This window comes from Setaria italica, chromosome IX, assembly GCF_000263155.2.
Source record: "Setaria italica strain Yugu1 chromosome IX, Setaria_italica_v2.0, whole genome shotgun sequence".
Lineage (NCBI taxonomy): Eukaryota > Viridiplantae > Streptophyta > Magnoliopsida > Poales > Poaceae > Setaria > Setaria italica.
In genome coordinates, this window is record NC_028458.1 from 2,221,445 (window position 1) to 2,239,387 (window position 17,943).

Here is a 17,943-nt window from a genome sequence, read left to right on the forward strand (position 1 = left end):
ACAAACAGCTCCAACAACGAGATGAATTCTTGTCTGAGATCCGGGATCGTCTTTTACAAGCTCAGGATTACATGAAGAGATCTTATGACAAGACCCATCGGGATGTGGAGTTTCAGGTTGGGGATTGGGCTTGGCTGCGACTCAACCAACGATCAGCAGTGGGCATTACTTCTGGGGCTAATACAAAACTGGCGCCACGCTACTATGGTCCATTCCAGGTGATTGAACGCATTGGCTCCGTGGCATATCGGCTGCTGCTGCCTCTAAGTCCAGAATTCATGATGTCTTCCATGTGGTGTTCCTTAAGAAGCATCATGGGGCACTTCCTGATGCAACTGTACCCCTACCGGTGGTATCCCATGGTCGTGCTGTACCAACTCCTGCTGCTGTTCTGCGTGCTTTACCAAAGGAATCTCGCGGTGAGTGACGAACGGGATCTGAAAATCCAAAATTTTTCCCCTGTTTCCGCTCCACTGGCGGCCCCTCCGGCGATTCCCTACGACGGCGAGGTCCATCTCGTCGAGGACAAGCTCCTCGCGGCGCTCGATGACGGCGGTGATTGGGACCTGAAGCGCTGGGTCCTAAACACCGGCGCATCCAACCATATGACGGGCGTGCGCGCGGCATTCTCCAACCTTGACGCCGGCGTCACCGGCACCGTCTGCTTCGGGGATGGATCCGTCACCAACATCGAAGGGATCGGCACCATCCTACTCGCCTGCAAGAACGGCGAGCATCGACCCCTCGCCAACGTCTACTACCTCCCTCGACTCACCGCCAACATCGTCTCCGTCGGGCAGCTCAACGTGAACGGCTACCAGGTACTTATCGAGGATGGTGCGATGCGGGTGCGGGATGAAGAACGGAGGCTGCTCGCCAAGATCCATCGAAGTCCAGGCCGGCTCTACGTGCTCGATATCGACATCGCACGGCCGGTCTGCCTCGCCGCACGCGGAGAAGAAGAGGCGTGGGTGTGGCATGCCAGATTCGGCCACATCCACTTCGCCGCCCTGCGCAGGATGGCAAGGGACAGCCTTGTTCGTGGGCTGCCACAGCTGACTCAGGTGGAGCAGCTCTGCGACGCCTGCCTCGCCGGCAAGCATCGAAGGGCGTCGTTCCCACAGCGCGCACTGGGACGATCTACGGAGGTGCTGCAGCTACTCCACGGCGACATCTGTGGCCCTATCTCGCCCCCAACACCGAGTGGCAATCGGTATTTCCTCCTGCTTGTCGACGATTTCTTGCGTATGTGGCTCTGCCTCCTACCCAGCAAGGACGCCACTGCAACGGCGATCAAGCGTGTCCAGGCTGCCGCCGAGCGGAAGAGTGGCAGGAAGCTACTGGTGCTACGCACCGATCGCGGCGGTGAGTTCGCTGCCAAGGACTTCGTCGAGTACTGCGCCGAGCTCGGTGTTCACCGTCAACTCACGGCGCCTTACACGCCTCAGCAAAATGGGGTCGTGGAGCGGCGGAACCAGACCGTGGTCGGCACGGCGCGCAGCATGCTCAAGGCAAAGCACCTCCCCGGCGAGTTCTGGGGCGAGGCGGTCACCACTGCTGTGTACCTGCTCAACCGCTCATCGTCGAAGAGCATCGGAGGCGAGATCCCGTACAAGCTCTGGACCGGCAACGCCCCGAACGTTCAACACCTGCGCACGTTCGGGTGTGTCGCGAACATGAAGGTGACCACGCCGCACCTGAAGAAATTAGATGACCGGAGCAGGCGCATCATCTTTGTCGGCTACGAGCCCGGGTCCAAGGCCTATCGCCTGTACGATCCGGAGGCGCGACGCGTCCACATCAGCCGCGACGTTGTGTTCCAGGAACAGGAGGAGTGGCGCTGGGGCGAGGAGCAGCGCACCGCGGCCAACGACTTCACCGTCGAACACATGGAGCCACCTACCGTCACCACCACTACGACGGCGATAAGCATGCGTGAAGCCTCCGCCAGTACACCGCCAGCGTCATCGAGCCGATCTTCGGTACCGCCACATCAACAATGTGCTCGGCCCGGCCACGCCGCCGGGGCTCGCAGCGCGTGAGCTGGAGGAGCAGCTGATGTTCACCAGCGAAGCTGAACCCACATCATTCAGGGAGGCGATGGAGCATGAGAACTGGTGACTAGCAATGCTCGATGAGTTCACTTCAATTGAGGACAACAACACCTGGGTACTCACTGATCCACCAGCAGGAGTGAAACCAATTGGGGTCAAGTGGGTGTACAAAACAAAGCGTGATGAATCCGGGATCGTCACCAAGTACAAGGCCAGGCTCGTCGCAAAGGGGTATGTACAACGACATGGTATTGATTTCGATGAAGTGTTTGCACCTGTTGCTCGACTTGAGTCAGTTCGACTTCTACTGGCACATGCTGCTGGTGAGGGCTGGGCAGTACATCACATGGATGTGAAGTCTGCATTTCTGAATGGCAAGTTGCTGGAGGATGTTTATGTTGAGCAGCCACCAGGATTTGTGGTGAAGAGGCAGGAACACAAGGTACTGCATCTAGTGAAGGCACTCTATGGACTTCGACAAGCACCACGGGCATGGTATTCCAAGTTAGATGAGTCACTCCTCAAGCTTGGGTTCTGCAGAAGCAAGTCTGAACATGCAGTTTACATGCGTGGCATTGGAGCAAGGCGTCTCATTGTGGGTGTGTATGTAGATGATCTTGTGATCACAGGAGCTGATGAGTCTGACATCGACAAGTTCAAGTCAGAGATGAAGCACACCTTTCAAATGAGTGATTTGGGTCTGCTCAAGTATTACCTCGGGTTGGAGGTACACCAAGGTGAGGAAGGGATCACTGTGTGCCAAAGAGCCTATGCTGCAAAGATCCTAGAGAGTGCAGGACTAACAGGATGCAACATCAGTCACACACCAATGGAGCCAAGGCTAAAATTGAGCAAGGATAGCACTGCACTAGCTGTTGATGCAACTCAATACAGGTCAATTGTTGGCTCACTCAGATACCTAGTGAATTCAAGGCCAGATATAGCCTATTCAGTTGGTTTTGTCAGTAGATTCATGGAGAGCCCCACAACTGAACATCTACTGACAGTAAAGAGAGTGTTGCGCTATGTAGCTGGCACACTCCATTTTGGCTGCCATTACATAAGGGAGAAGGGGACAGAGCTGGAGGGATATAGTGATAGTGATCTAGCAGGAGACATTGACACTAGAAAGAGCACTTCCGGCATCTTATTCTTCCTTGGCAAGAACCTGATCACCTGGCAATCTCAGAAACAAAAGGTAGTTGCTCTTTCTTCATGTGAAGCTGAGTATATGGCTGCAACTACTGCTGTTTGTCAGGGAATTTGGTTGGCACGTCTGCTGGCTGAACTGAGAGGCAGCAGACCCAGTGTTTTCAAACTCAAGATCGACAGTCAGTCAGCCCTCCAGTTGAGTAAGAATCCTGTTTTCCATGATCGTAGTAAGCACATTGATACAAGATTTCACTCTATCCGTGATTGCATCGAGGAGAAGAGGGTTGACATTGATTTGGTGGGGACAAAGCATCAGTTGGCTGACATTTTAACCAAAGCCTTAGGACGGGAGCAGTTCTGTGAACTTCGTTCAAGGATTGGTGTAGTCAATGTTCAGAGTATGCGCAAGGCTTAGGAGGAGATCTGTTAGTAATCCTAGCGCATGACTCGGTTAGTTAGTTAGCTCTGCATGTTTCCTTTGCTGCATTGCATACGCACGAGCACCAAGCTGTGGCTGCCGTGCGCGTAGAAAAGAGTGGCGAGAATAGCTCGTGCACGAACCGAGGATGACCGGTGATTCAGCGGCATCGTGGGCACGGGGATGGACGTGCTCGCTGCGCGGTGTGCGACTGGCCACCGAGTGGACCTGTTCGCGGTATTCGCAGAATAAAAGGAAGAACGCTCGGAAAAGCTGTAGTCAGAAGTGCAGCACCAAAATCTTCGAGTTTCCAAGTGCTCTTGTGTTTGTGTGCGTTCTGTGTCCTCAAGCAATAGTCATCGCGAGCTCGCCGGGCGTCAAGCACACCGGTTCGAAGCTAACAGACGCATCACGGCCACGACGCCATTGGCAGTAGGTTTATCTGGGTTTATATAAGTTCTATGCTGTCATGGAATCCTGATGCATGCACTCCAATGCATGTCTAATGCTTTCGTTCTCTATGCATGCATGCACGCGTGCAGAGTCGTTGACGGCGACAGAAACTGCATCGTCGTCGTCACCGAGAGATCCGGCAGCCGATGAGCTGGGAATAATGCCCAGCAACTTCACGTCGTCACCCAGGGAATCCTCACCCAGGGGAGCGGCACACGCACACCCGCGCCAGGAAAAGAACCACGTCGTGCGCCAAAAATTGCATTTGCGAGCACGGGGGTCCAAACCCTGCCAAACCGCGTGGGTCACCTCACCCCGGGAACTTGGCCCGCGTCTCGCTCTCCCTTCCGTCGCTCCGCTCCCGAACAAGACGGCGCCTCTCCCTCGCGGTGCTGCGGCGGCGAGTGCGACGAGATCCAGGTGTGCGCCTCGCCACCTCCTCCAGCTCCCCTTCCCTAGCTATCTCCACCTCATCCCCTTCTCCTACTCATCCTCGTTTTTCCAGCCTTGTTGAGTCAGTCCAGGTCCCCGGCCGCCTCCTTCTACTCTCTCCGACCAAGAGAAGGCGCGACGAGGACGAGGACACAGGGGACGACCACATCCTGGAGCCAGCCAACATAAGCTTCACTCGTGCCTTCTGCTCCAACTATTCTCGGTGAGTAACCCCCTCTCTCTTTCTCTAACAATCTCGAATCTGGTGTGATTTCTTCTTGGATCTGTGTTACTCGTCTATTACCTGAACATGTGTGCATGCTCGTTTAGGCTTAGTTCTCAGGCATATGGCTGCTACTGCTATAATATCCATTACTTAGCTCTCAGGTTCTGCTATCTGAAATATAAAGTTGAAAACATACCTCATTACAGGACATGTCAAGGCAAGTTTGTCAGTTATTTTATAAAACTCGAACAATTCTAGGATAGTTCTTGCTTCTATCCAGTGAACTTGGAAATCTATACAGTGTCAGCGTTCATGAATTCAGTATGCACTTGTCCTCAGTGCTCCAAGATAATGTGGGATTCTTGCATCTTCATGGGCATTTATTAATCAAGGTTATAGATTGTGCAATACTCCAGCTCTACAGTTGTTTTCGTTAACTGCTCTCCTGAAATGAACTTTATGTATAACTCATCAATTTGCTAGTCACATACTACTGAAAGTCTCCACAATATGAAACTTGTTATCCGGGAGACATAACTATAAAAACTTATGCCGGCAGAAATGGTACATGCTGGTATATTTGGAATTGCTGAAATCCCTCAGACAACTACTGATGTCCACCAAAAGATAACTATCTTAGCTTGTGTCAGTCGAACGTCTGGTTAGCTCGATCAACATGAATTCATTCTCACAGTTTTCTTAAGGTCTTAGATGCTGTCATGCCAAAAAACGGAGCTCTGAGCAACAAGATGACTTGATGTCAATAAAAGCCTAAGAGCTATTATGATAACATGTCCATCTAAAATTTCCACCAGCTGCATCTTTCAAAATACGAGGCTTTTTAGGAATTGAGCTCTTCATCTCGAATTTGATAACATATCACATCCATGCAACTGCGATATGTCCCTAAATACTATCATCATCTGTTTAATATGGCTGATGAAAAAAGTGGTATACCAATTGCTCTTTACTTTCTGTCCAAGGTTGCTTTGATTCTTTTGTTGGATAGTTTCTTGTTCAGTCAGGGTTTCAGCTCTTGCACTAAGACTGCTGTCATTGACTGCTGTCATTGACTGGAGATGTTTCACGGTATTTGTTTCCATAGCCATTTTGATCACATAAAGGCAGCAAGAAGGAATTGTCTTCCCCACTCGCCTATGCTTTCTTTCATATATCTGTAAGATTTAATTCTGATTTCATGCTGTCATATATTACTTATTGTGTTGCAAACCCGATAGCCATCTTTCCATTCTTTTCTCCTGCTTCATACTATTGAACAAAACTTTCTCCACTGATGCTTTCCTTTTGTTTGTGTTCTTAATTACTTTCACCATCTGGCTGTTTTGCTTGCATTTGTAGGTAGTCTAGTTTTCATTTCATTAAAGCTTGTTTGCAGCTTCTTTTCATAACACACAATTTGTTCATTTGTTAGATGGCTGCAGGCATCTAGGATTTGAGGGTTGAAGATGGCAAATGACTACTCTCCATGAGGAAGTTCGTTCTTTTTTTTTAATATATGGACCTGTCTGCACAATAGCATGTAGTATTGTTGATTTCAAGATCCAAGACGATGATTTTTGTATTTGTAATGAGCAAATTAAACTATTTTGCAATTGTATGCATTATGTGCATAAATAGTACGTCTTGGGAAATTCGCTATCAGGTTTAGACCATGCATAGCTCTCTCCTCTCTTCTTAGGCATTCACATTAGGATTACATATGGACATGCACGTGTGAGTTTTCTTGAGCATTTGCACTCAATCTCCAGGGCTTTTAGTGTAGAGCAGCAGACTACAGTGCTTCGCAGTTCATACTATACTACTAAACCTGGCCAACATCAATTGCAGTTGACTGGCTTGAGTTGTGTTATGTTGCCACTTGCCTACTTCACTTGTATGCAAGTGACTCGCTTCAGGTGCAAGTGACTCGCTTCAGGTGCAACAAAACGAGGAGAGGTCGAATTTAGCTCTAATGAGGTATTTATAATTCGACACAAATTCTTATCACCCTACTACAAGATACACTTCGTTCAGTCATTTAAACCTATATAAGTCTAAGAGGGTGTTTGGTTCTTTAGTTCGGATTAAAATTTATATCACATCGATATGTTGCCACTTGCCTACTTCACTTGTATGCAAGTGACTCGCTTCAGCCACAACAAAAAGAGGAGGTCCAATTTAGCTCTAATGAGGTATTTATAATTCGGCACAAATTCTTATCACCCTACTACAAGATACACTTCGTTCAGTCATTTAAACCTATATAAGTCTAGGGGGTGTTTGGTTCTTTAGTTCGGATTAAAATTTATATCACATCGAATATTCGGACGTTAATTAGGAGGGCTAAACATGAGTTAATTATAAAACTAATTACATAGATGGAGGCTAATTCATTAAGCCTAATTAATCCATCATTAGCACATGTTTATTGTAGCACCATATTGCCAAATCATGGACTAATTAGGCTTAATAGCTTCATCTCGCAAATTAGTCTCCATCTATACAATTGGTTTTGTAATTAGTCTATGTTTAATACTCCTAACTAAACATGTGAGCCTCATGTTCATTGATTCCTCATTGAAATCTGTTGTAACTTATAATTGTGATTTTAGACGAGTACTATAGACAACAATTAAAAACATGTTTCTGCAACAAAAACAAGCTCCTTGCAACAAACATGTACTTTCAATGTACTCATAATGATGTTTGAGTCATTAGTGCTCATAAAAGACAATGTCGTTTCATTGAGAAAGGTACCAAGTAACCATTAAAAACGAAGCAGAAGTACACTCTTTCAGTGCATTTCACTATGGATCTGCATTTCACTATGGATCCTGATCATTTAATTTCTGTTTATGTCTTCAAATCTAACATTTATATGTCTCTACTATTAGAAACCAAAATCACTCTTTGTATTAGAGTGCGCAGCAGAATCCGGTCCGGCCCGTTATACCCACAGACGGCGTCCCACTAGGTCCAAGTCCACCAGAGCCTGCAATAACGAAGACTTGCGCCTAACTCAACTCAAAAGACGATGGACGAGGACTGCCCCCATCAATATGCTGTGCTCCCCCACCATCAATTTCTGATGTAGGACTAAATCTAACAATTCGAAGTACAGGCACCTTTGTGCCTTTCAGTTTCCCATACGCACGGGCAGATGGAAGAACGAAGAATAGCAGACATTGCTACAGCCGCGAGTGGAGGTAAACCGGCTCAAACGGCGTTCACCACATTTGCACCATGGTTCCCTAGCACAGGACCGCGACCAGAAGAAGGCCACTCGACATAAGCAGAGGAGGAAGAACAGAGGTGGAAGGCAGCAAGGAAGTTATAGCTTGACCCTTTTCCTTAATCCTTACCGTAGGGGACGACACGGCCTTGCCTGTTGCAGCCTGACACCGCGCCACGGCGCCCGCCACGTTCGCCCAGCGGGTCCGCCACCTCGTGCTTGCGACCGCCAGTCGACTGCCCACGCTGCACATGCCGGTTCCGCCGATCCCATGCCAGCGGATGTCGTGGACGTGCTTACACCAAAGCGGTGGTCGCAAAAGGCAGCGCATCCGAGGCTTAGGCCACTCGTGGTCGTGGATCTCTCCTTGCCTCTTCCGGGACACAGAGGAGGCAGGCGCGCAGGCAGCGGGTGGCAAGTCCGTTCGGTGGGAAGCCGATCGAGGATGCTAATACTCATCTCAACACTTTCTTAGCCTTTGTGACACCATCACAATGCACGGAGTCACCGGAGATGCCATCAGGCTCTGCATGTTATTAAGAGATGGCCCCGCCATCTACTGAAATACCCCAATGATTACAAAGAAAACAACTGTTGTCTTAAGCTCTCCTGTCCCTGATGCAAGCCAAGATAAGTTTCGAATGTTCGGTACAATATCCTTGGTGTTCTGCTAATTGTGGTTAGCCCTTTTCTTTCTTTTACCAAAAAGGCTTGCTGTGGATTTCATTTTCATATCATAATTATAAAACAGGTTGAGTTTAAAACGAAAAAAATGTGGAATCTGATTATCTGGGCAGCACCCAAACGAATGGCGCAGCCAGCAGCGAGGCGGAAAAAGGAAGGCGTGTTTGATGTGCTATACATGACAACAGAAAAGGCCATTTCACTTCCTTCAAGGCGAAAACTTTGAACTGACGGCTTGAGAGGAATATACTATTTCTAGCGCTAAATCTGATGCAATTTCATAACCGATCTTAAGCAATCTACAAACAAAGCAGGATGATTTGAGCACTGAACAGTCAGATGTTCAAAATGAAATCAATGAACAATATAAGCTGCTCTGGAAACATACAAAACCACGACTGATATTCAACAAAACATCATTATACTGTAGCCATGATTTTACTTAGAAGACATACATGAACTGCTTGGATGTGCTTGTAAGTTTTAGTGCAATCCTTTCGAGTCTAAAGCTATTTCAACTGACTGTTTTCATGGCCAACCACCTGCACTCGTTCTGAGAACACAAATTCAGATTCAGAATGAAACGCGTGTAATGGTAGATCAAACAAGATGTTGGAACATCACCTGGTAAAAGAAATTGATTAAAATCATAACAAGGTTGAGGCATTTCTATACTAGAGTCAAGCGTGTATTGAAGCACCTCCCTGCATACTTAATAGGCTTGCTGTATAAACTGTGGTTACCCTACAAAAAATTGTAAAAACCGATGCATGGATTCCATATTGTTGTCAAGGACTCTACACATGAAAGCAGGATTCACACAATCACAGTTGATATTACACATTAAGCTAAAACATAGAAAAGCAACACAGAAACACCCGAGTGAAAAGGGTTTGTAGAATCACCAGTTATGATTACACATTAATTTCAAACATAGAAAAGCACACATTAACACCTTAGTGAATGCATAGCAAGGGGTCCTCATTATAGAAGTTTGGGAGTACAGTAAATTAAATAAAACACAGAAAAGAAACATTCACCTTATTGAAAACATAGAAACTCATCATCATGACATGATTTTAGCATTTTACAGCCAAAATACCACAGGATCCTGAGAGATGCATTCAGTTGATACTTTACTAGGCACCTTGTAGTATCGAACCCGACGATGTCGAATCCTTAAGTCACCCATCTTGTCATACTTGAGGGAGAAGGTCATCAAACGATACATGTAGCGACTGTGTTGGGGCACACATGTGCCTTCTGGCTTCTCAAGCAGCACCTGATCATCTTTGTGTTCCTTGACCTCCTGACAAGCTTTGTCTTCCTTAACCAAGACACACTCCACAAGGCAGAATTTGCGCTGGCACCCCAAGTAGATGAGGCTAGCGCTTACATGCTTTTCAGCTGGGTTCTTGCTGAACACCTTCTTCTTGCTAAGCTTCCAAGCAGGGGGACGATTGCTGGTGTTGGGCACGTCGCAGGCGTAGATGTACCCAAAGGATTCCTTCTCCTTGGAGAGCCCAACCAAGGCTCCCAGTTCAGATTCATAGTGTCCACGGCCAGTGAATGGCAAAGTCCAATCACCGACAAAATTCCACGCACTGACTCCCGTTTCAAAGCTGAATGTGGCCGCATCTAAATCTTCACTCTTGATGCTGACGAGGATGGTATGTCCATGGCTGTGGGGGTGCATGGCATAGGAGGTGACGTCCATTATAGCGAACGGCGGCATTTGTAGGTCGTGCCAAAACCAGACGTCCTTGCTATCAAAACCATATTCATACAGCGATGACTCACCACCACCAGATTCAGCATCAGATTGTTCCGGCGGAAAATGGCAGATCTCCATGGAGCCGGAGTCCAGAACGTATATCCTATCGTCACCGACGGGGAAGTAGATGGGAAAAGCCGGAGCGTTCGACTCAGGGCCTGGGAGGACGCACCGCGTGCGGACGTCAATGATCGCGTCCCCCCCCATGATCTTGGTGCCAAAGGCGGACGTGAAGTGGTGGGGATCCTCACGCGGCGCCACCACGCGCCAGAAAAGAGTCGGTAAGCCCTGCACAGCGCCTTCGTCTGAGTCGGCCGGCAACGACAACTTGCGGATGCTGTATCCAGAGTCCCAGTCATCACAGACAAGGTAAAGGCGCGGCTTCCGAGGCTTCGCCGTACTGCCGCCATCACGTTCACCGCACCGCCGCTTTGGCATCCTCGTTCCTTGCTCGCCGCCTTCTTGTTCTCGACTACCAGCGGGTGAACAAAGACTCAATTTTCCCGGATTATTACTCGTGGATCTGATGCGTCCTATTTGAATTTGAAGAAGCATCGATTTTAAAATAGAAACCAATCAGTCCCAATCCTCCTACTGCAACTCAATTCACAAATCCAGGGCAACGGAGAATAAAAGAGGATTACGCACCTATACAATCGAAGATGGTGCAGCGGCGGTTTGAGGGCGACCGAGAAGCGAGAAGGAGAAGGGGGGATGGATGGGGGCGGCGAAGGGGGGATGGATTATAAAGGTAGGAAACCCTAGGAAGTTTCCGGTGGCCGCTGGAGCTGGAACTCATGGGCCGTTAGCAAATTGGCTCCGGTTAGGCCCACGGAAGCCCAGTCGAGAGCAAAACAATCGGCCCTTTTTGGCCTGATAGGTTGGCCGCACCGAGCTCACCGGATACAGCATGCAGCTGACCAGAACATTCCGCGCGCGATCCCTACCGTGTCACAATTAAATATCTATACCTAATATTAAAGAGAGGATGTTTCTATCCTTCAACCGTCGTGGTCATTTTGCGAAAAAGTCCCTCAACTTCTTGATAATCAACCCGCAGTCCATTGAATAACGCTCCGCCAATTTTTTTCATCCGTCGTGAGTCCCACCTGTCATAGGCCCCGTCTCCTCCCGTCCGTCGCCTGTGCTCCGTCTCCCCCCGTCCGCCACCTGCGCGCCTCCCTCCCATCCCTTCCCCTCCGGCCGTTGCCACTGCTCCTCTCGCCCGCGGCTCCCTCTCCGCCCTTCCCCTCCGGCCGCTGTTGCTGTGCTCTCGCTTGTAGCTTCCTCTCCATCCACCTCTCGCGCCTGACTGTAGCGCCGCCGACCGTCGCTCCTCCTCACCATGGCGGCCAGCACGGCACCCGGACCCGACCGGCGTCTTGGGTTTGGCCACGGCCGTGGAGAGGGGGAGGAGGGAGAGTGTGAAGGGAGGTCCTCTCCCCTCCCCACCTCGGCAAATGAGGCGCTGGAGGCGGCGACGGATCTGGCGCCGGATGAGTGAGCAGCGCTTGTGGTCACCGGAGCTGAGGAGGCTGAAGACGAGGGCAAGGAGCTCCTCAGGGAGGTCGGCGGTGCAGTCCTCCCCAGCGGCCTCATCGGACCCCTAGCGGGGGCGCCGCCTGCACCTCACAGTCGCCGTCCGTCGGGTCAATCAAGGGATGGTGGAGCGGCGGTCGGCGGGTGCGAAGGTGGCGGAGGAAGAATCGGAGGGGGGTCGATGGCGGCGGAGTGTGAGGAAGCGGAGGAGGGCCGAGACGGAGATGGAGTGGCGGCCGCAGCGTCGCGTGCCTGGAGGCGGCGGGGATTGCAAGCCGCTCACCCAGGTATAATCCCACCTCGCCAATTTACACCCGAAATCGCGGGCTTAAAATTCGGGATGCGGATACGGGTAATGTCTCTTAAACAGAGAAAAAGAAGCGGATCTGCGGCGGCCTGGTCGAGCCCGGCGGCGGCGGGGCGAGGGCGGCGTCTAGGGCGCGCAGCGCTGGGGAGGCGGTGGCCCTGGAGGTCGAGGGCGAGGGCCTTGAGGATGAGCGGCGCGGCGGCGCGGGGGTCGAGGGCGCCGCCGCCGGCGCTGGAGCCGGCGCTGGCGGAGGGCGGCGCGACGGGGACGCTTTGCAAACTTTGAACCGGGGGAGCTCATTCCATCTCCCAAGCCACACCTGTGGTGCAGGATTGTGATGTCAAAGGTGCTGATATGATGGAAATCGAGCCAGCTCCAGTTCGTAATGCTAAAACACTTTCCTCAGAAGAGTGCTGTATCTCCAGGAGTTGCAGAGGTTCCGGTCTTGTGCCGCTGCTGATCTTAGCCCATTTGAAAGCTTCTGAAGGAGCTGGGTCTCAAAATGATATGCACAATGATAGGTTGGAAACTTCTTCATGCCATGTTAATTCTGATTCCATCAAAATAGAAATCAGTGATGACCTACCAGTGACGCAATGCTCAGACCATGATCAGAAGTATAGCTTATTCGGTTCAGTTACATCTGCCAATAATAATATAGCCAAAGTAATGAATGAATCGCTATTTAAATCGTTGCCTCCTGATACACCTCACCTTGATTTATTGGCATCAAGTCAGATTGAAGGAGCAGATTCTCTTACCTTAAAGTTCAAGGCAATATCGTCACTTGTGGAAAGAGGATCTGCGACTACTTTCTGCAAAGAAACAACACTCAAAGTCTTAACAAGCGCATTGATCAGAGCAACCGGACATCGCATATTGGATCTCAGAGGCAACGCGGCCATGCCTGGTCAGTTCTCCTTCTATCTAAAAGTTTTAACTTAATCATCATTTAAGTTGTTATGTATTGCTCCTGCTTGAGCTTTTATTAGTTCTCATACGATGTTAACTCCTGCTCAGCTTGTGAATTGTGATGATAGATTGTTTAGAAACTTACAAGGATTATTTTCATTTTGAGCTAATTAGCTTGACGAATTAGATATTACTTCTTACTGGTTTGTATTTGTAGTCTTGACAGCATGATACTTGCTCCTTATTTCCCAAGTAAATTAGGTGAAGTGAAACATGTATGAGAAAAAACCTTAACATCGTTATAATCTACAAAACTAATTTTACTCCAGTGAACATCAGGTCTAGAGAGAATGGGTGTGGAAATATTCTTCCTTTCATGTTTGGTTTATCAGTTATCAACCCCTGTTTTAAAATATCAATTCCTGTTTAACAAGTTTTCAGGTTCATGTTAGCTATCTTTTAACGGTGTCATGCATGTGATAGTATAAGATTTTTTTGTGGGAAGTCTTTACAGAGTGACATGTTTCTATGCGGTAACCAAAGTGTTGGCTGGCACTGCTATGACAGGTGGAAACTGTACGGTTCAGGAGTACAAAAACAAAACATTGAACTTTATATGTTTATTTATTGCTGTGATGAAAATTATGTGTTTTAAGTTCAATTTTATTTTTAAACCCAAGCATTTATGTACTGAATTCTTAGTTGCACTTGTTTGTATTGATATTTTTTTGTAGATTGCTTCTCTATTTCTGGTAGTTCCTTTTGCTTTCGTAATTTATATGAATGGGTTTTATATCCTAGCTTCCATCACATGCTTTTGTCCTTTGAGACCGTATTGGCCTATTCCTTCTTTTATTGCAGCTGGTAATTTAAGTACATTCTCGACTGCAGAAATGTCAGATGTTGCAAGCAAGTTATTTTCAGAATTTTTGATTAAGCGCTGCAGAAACTACTTGAAAATGCTAGCCCTGATTATAGATGAGAGAGAGAAGGAACGCTCAAGGTTTGTCAGCAAGAATGGCTTGGTTGATGACCCTGTTTTAGTCGAGAAGGAGCGGGTAATGATAAATCCATGGAGACAAGAAGATAAGGAAATATTTATGGAGATGTTTGCTAAATTTGGTAAGAATTTCTCCAAGATCTCCAGTTTCCTTATGCACAAAACTACTGCCGACTGTGTTGAGTTCTACTACAAGCATCATAAATCAGACAGTTTCCGAGAAGTCAAGAAAGTTTTGGACCTTCGTCAACAACAACCTGCTAGCAATTTTCTCGGAGCAAAATCTGGGAAGAAATGGAATCCCGAGGCAAATGCTGCTTCTCTTGATATGCTAGGGGTAGCATCAGTAGTAGCTACCCATGGCCTTGAATATGCAAACAGAGTGGAGAAAATCTCTGCGAAATCCCTCATCCGGACTGCATATGGGTCCAATGTTTCTTTTGCGGCCAAAAAATCTTCTGATAGGGAGTGCATTGACAATGTACCTTTGCATGAGAGAGAATCTGTAGCTGCTGATGTGTTAGTGGGATCCGGCGGGAGCAGGCGGCGGCGGGGGAGCGGGGGAGCCGGGCGGCGGGGAGCGAGGGTGGGCAGCGGAGAGGTGGCGGCGGAGCAGGGGAGCCGGCGGCGGGGAGCCTGGTGTGTGGGGTGCGCATGGTGTGCGGGCGGTGGGAGTGGATGGGAGGTGTGCAAGGTGCGCCTGATGTGCGGGTGGTGGGAGTGGATGGGAGGAATGAAGGAACCTTAAAAATCGCTTATACAGTTGTCCACTATGTTGCGGGTTTGCTTATATAATCCTTATATACTCTAATATTAAAAATTGGAATGGTTGCCTGGTACGGTATATTATGCTTGTACTACATGGACAAAAATTGAGGTACTCAAGACCTTCAAACTATACTTTAACTGAAACATAATCTCATCTTATATCATACCATATCCAAAACAAAATGACCACAAAACAAAGAAGAAGAAAAAAGATAGAACCAACACGAACTGTAAGTTGGTTGGCTGAAACCACAATTTCACATCCGATCACCACCCACACACGAAAACTTGTGGAGATGAACGGGACATTTTGTCCAGGTTGGAAGTCTCACATCTGATCACCACCCACACACACGAAAACTTTTGGAGATGAACGGGGCATTTTGTCCAGATTGGAAATACCAATCGAGACTAAAGGTCTCCTTTGAAAAACACAATGCGCGCACAATATCATTAGTTTGAAAAACACAATTAATCTTTTACTATAGCAATGCACGGGCATTTTGCTATAATATTAAAGTGTGGTGACATGGTAAATGTGTTTCTTTTCTGAACTTATAACACATTTTTGGACTACTAAACGATCTCGAATGAAAAAGTTGTCAACTCCAAAGTTTATAAAATCTCATCGAGCTCTAAAATTTTGATATAAAGTTTGTATTCATCCGAGATCGTATGTAAAAGTTTGTATTAAAAAAAATACAGCCTTCAAACTTAATCGTTCTCATCCTTAGCTTTGTTTCTATTTACGGAGCCCAACAACAGTTGCGCCGTCATACATCTTGACGCCGCTCCCATCGTAGGTCGCCTTCTACCGCGGTAATGGGACTCCGAATGGTGGTATGCCACTCAGAGCTGCCCGCTCCCGCTTCCGTCGGAACGCACGAGTTCCATGTGTGGGTCCCACGTAATAAACAGATAGCACCAAACCACCCACAAATGTCTTCTACTACTATACTTGCAAAAGGAGGACTACTAGGGACAACGCACCAACATATTGTGAAGCGAAACTAATATATTAGAAACAAGCAAATAATAACGTGAGAGCAAGTAAGGACCCGTAGCAATGCACGGGCATTTCTACTAGTAAGTAAACATAAGAGCAACAATCACTTGTTCCATCCACCTCAAATGGTAGATGCATGCACACCCTATTATAATTGTCAACTCATGAACATGAATTTTCATGGTGTGATAAAATGCCAATCATGTTCATATAGTTACCAGAAAAACATATACATTTACAAAACTATAATTCCAAGACCTTTATCTAGCAAATAAAGTTTATTGCACCAAGGAAGTGAAGATTATTCTAATTCTCCCCATAACTTTTTAATATTGCACATAGTAAGAAAAGGTATGCACCATAGCCTTCCTTCTTTAGAATCAGTTATGCATTGCTTCGGTCCTGTTTGGGAGGAAGGGGCTAAAGTTGAGCCCCCTCAAATAGAGTGCTAAACTTCAGCCCCTCAAATAGAGTACTAAACTTTAGCCCTTTGGGATGTTTGGGTGGGAGGCTAAATTTTAGCACATGTGTTTACAAAGACCCATTTACCCCTATTTTCTCTCCTCTCCTCTACCCCTCCTCCACTTCTTCCTGACGAAAATTGCAGCACTTCCCCTTGTGCTGCTCGCGCCCTACTCCTCCTCTGCGCCCATGGCGCCACTGCTGCCGGCTGCGACGCCGCGCCGACCCGTCCATTTCGCTCCCTCGCCGGCGAGGCGAAGGCGAAGTGCGGCAGGGTGCCGAGCGGAGGAGAGAGAAGGGGGTGCGGGAGGGGCAATGGGTGGGGTAATGGGTGGAATTTTAGATAAGGGGGGCCATTTTTAGCCCCTTTAGCCCATTTTAGCACCCCTTGGAGGAGCTAATGGATTTTTGGGGGGCTAAAGTTTAGCCCCCCTATTTTAACCCTTCTGTTTGGGAGGAAGGGGCTAAAATCTGGCTAAGATGGGTGCCTATTGTTTAGCACCCCCTCCCAAACACCCCCTTCCTCCATGACACGTGAACCTACAACAACAAAAAATTATATGTTAAGCATAAATAAAATTATTGCTGTCATATAAAAGAAATGTAACTTACAATTGGAAGAATTCAGCCAGATAGGAGGGAATATTAGTTTCCATACATTCTGCATAGAAGTAATAGAAAACAAAACAAAGCAAGACTGATAATTAATTAGTTTCCAAAGTTCAGCCGGACAGCATTGCTGCTCATGAAGCATGGTAAAGTGCGATGCATGGGGCCTCCTAAATTTCATATCAGGACCAGTATACCTTATCAGGTCAAAGCGCCAAAATAGGCTCTCTAGATAACTTCGCTTAAGCCAAGTTGCAAATTAATATGGATTTAGAGGTTACTCTCCAAACTCCAAGCTTCGTGTGCAGATCATGTCGCTGTGGCATCCCAATGATCCTCTCAGTCTACCAACTGGAATTAGCACAACACCACAAACTAAACGAAATAATAACATAACGTTGTATAACGTTTATCCTGCAAAGGGGAAGAAATAACCAGCTCAATCTTCTTTGCAAGTCCACTTTTCTTCCTGTGCTCCCAGAGACCATCAATCTACAACTTGAGGATAAATATAGTCAATAAATAGCAATAAGTGCAGCAAGCAGAAGATGCAGATATCTTCCAGAAGAGCCATTGCTATATTGTTTGTGAATGAAGGAACCTTGATGTAACAGTAGGAATCCCAATCAACAAAAGATATGCAGGCAAGAAAGATTCTCAAAATAAGATTCATTGTTTACCTGCCTCAGGTGCACATATACAGCATGTGGCAAGAAAAAGTAAGATATCATTATGGTTCAGGCATCCTTTAAAGCAGTAAAGAAACAGACCATTACACGATGTCTTGATAAAATTTAAGTGTTAGCAATTAACCTAAGTCAGAACTGCGCTGCACATTCATTCTAATTTCTGCACATTCATTCTAATTCTTTACCCTACTGACTGAAACATTGTTTATATGGATCGAATTTGTCA

The 17,943-nt window shown here is 47.5% G+C and overlaps 3 protein-coding genes across 3 annotated transcripts; 2 read left to right on the forward strand and 1 right to left on the reverse strand.

The window, feature by feature from the left end:
• Positions 1-4,214: 4,214 nt before the first annotated feature.
• Positions 4,215-6,397, forward strand: LOC101782935. The gene is made up of 3 exons (XM_022823104.1): positions 4,215-4,497; positions 4,583-4,732; positions 6,168-6,397. Exons 1-3 carry the CDS (start codon positions 4,238-4,240, stop codon positions 6,190-6,192), a joined length of 435 nt encoding a protein of 144 aa, XP_022678839.1. The 5' UTR covers positions 4,215-4,237; the 3' UTR covers positions 6,193-6,397.
• Positions 6,398-9,487: 3,090 nt separating this feature from the next.
• On the reverse strand, positions 9,488-11,188 carry LOC101782521. Its single transcript, XM_004981240.3, has 2 exons — positions 11,074-11,188; positions 9,488-10,958 (listed from the first exon to the last, which is right to left on the reverse strand). The coding sequence occupies exon 2, from the start codon at positions 10,861-10,863 to the stop codon at positions 9,739-9,741; it is 1,125 nt and encodes a 374-aa protein (XP_004981297.1). The 5' UTR covers positions 10,864-10,958; positions 11,074-11,188; the 3' UTR covers positions 9,488-9,738.
• Positions 11,189-12,533: 1,345 nt separating this feature from the next.
• Positions 12,534-17,751, forward strand: LOC101778133. Its single transcript, XM_022823319.1, has 4 exons — positions 12,534-12,792; positions 13,010-13,181; positions 14,075-14,732; positions 17,718-17,751. Exons 2-4 carry the CDS (start codon positions 13,175-13,177, stop codon positions 17,749-17,751), a joined length of 699 nt encoding a protein of 232 aa, XP_022679054.1. The 5' UTR covers positions 12,534-12,792; positions 13,010-13,174.
• Positions 17,752-17,943: the final 192 nt, after the last annotated feature.

Excerpts from the sequence above, each read along its gene's own strand:
- LOC101782935 (XM_022823104.1), top strand. The coding sequence starts at position 4,238 with ATGCCCAGCAACTTCACGTCGTCACCCAGGGAATCCTCACCCAGGGGA. Across the intron at positions 4,498-4,582 it reads GCGAGTGCGACGAGATCCAG|CCTTGTTGAGTCAGTCCAGG; the intron begins GTGTGCGCCTCG and ends TCGTTTTTCCAG. Across the intron at positions 4,733-6,167 it reads TTCTGCTCCAACTATTCTCG|ATGGCTGCAGGCATCTAGGA; the intron begins GTGAGTAACCCC and ends TTCATTTGTTAG.
- LOC101778133 (XM_022823319.1), top strand. Across the intron at positions 14,733-17,717 it reads TCCGGCGGGAGCAGGCGGCG|GTGCACATATACAGCATGTG; the intron begins GCGGGGGAGCGG and ends TACCTGCCTCAG.
- LOC101782521 (XM_004981240.3), bottom strand. The coding sequence starts at position 10,863 with ATGCCAAAGCGGCGGTGCGGTGAACGTGATGGCGGCAGTACGGCGAAG.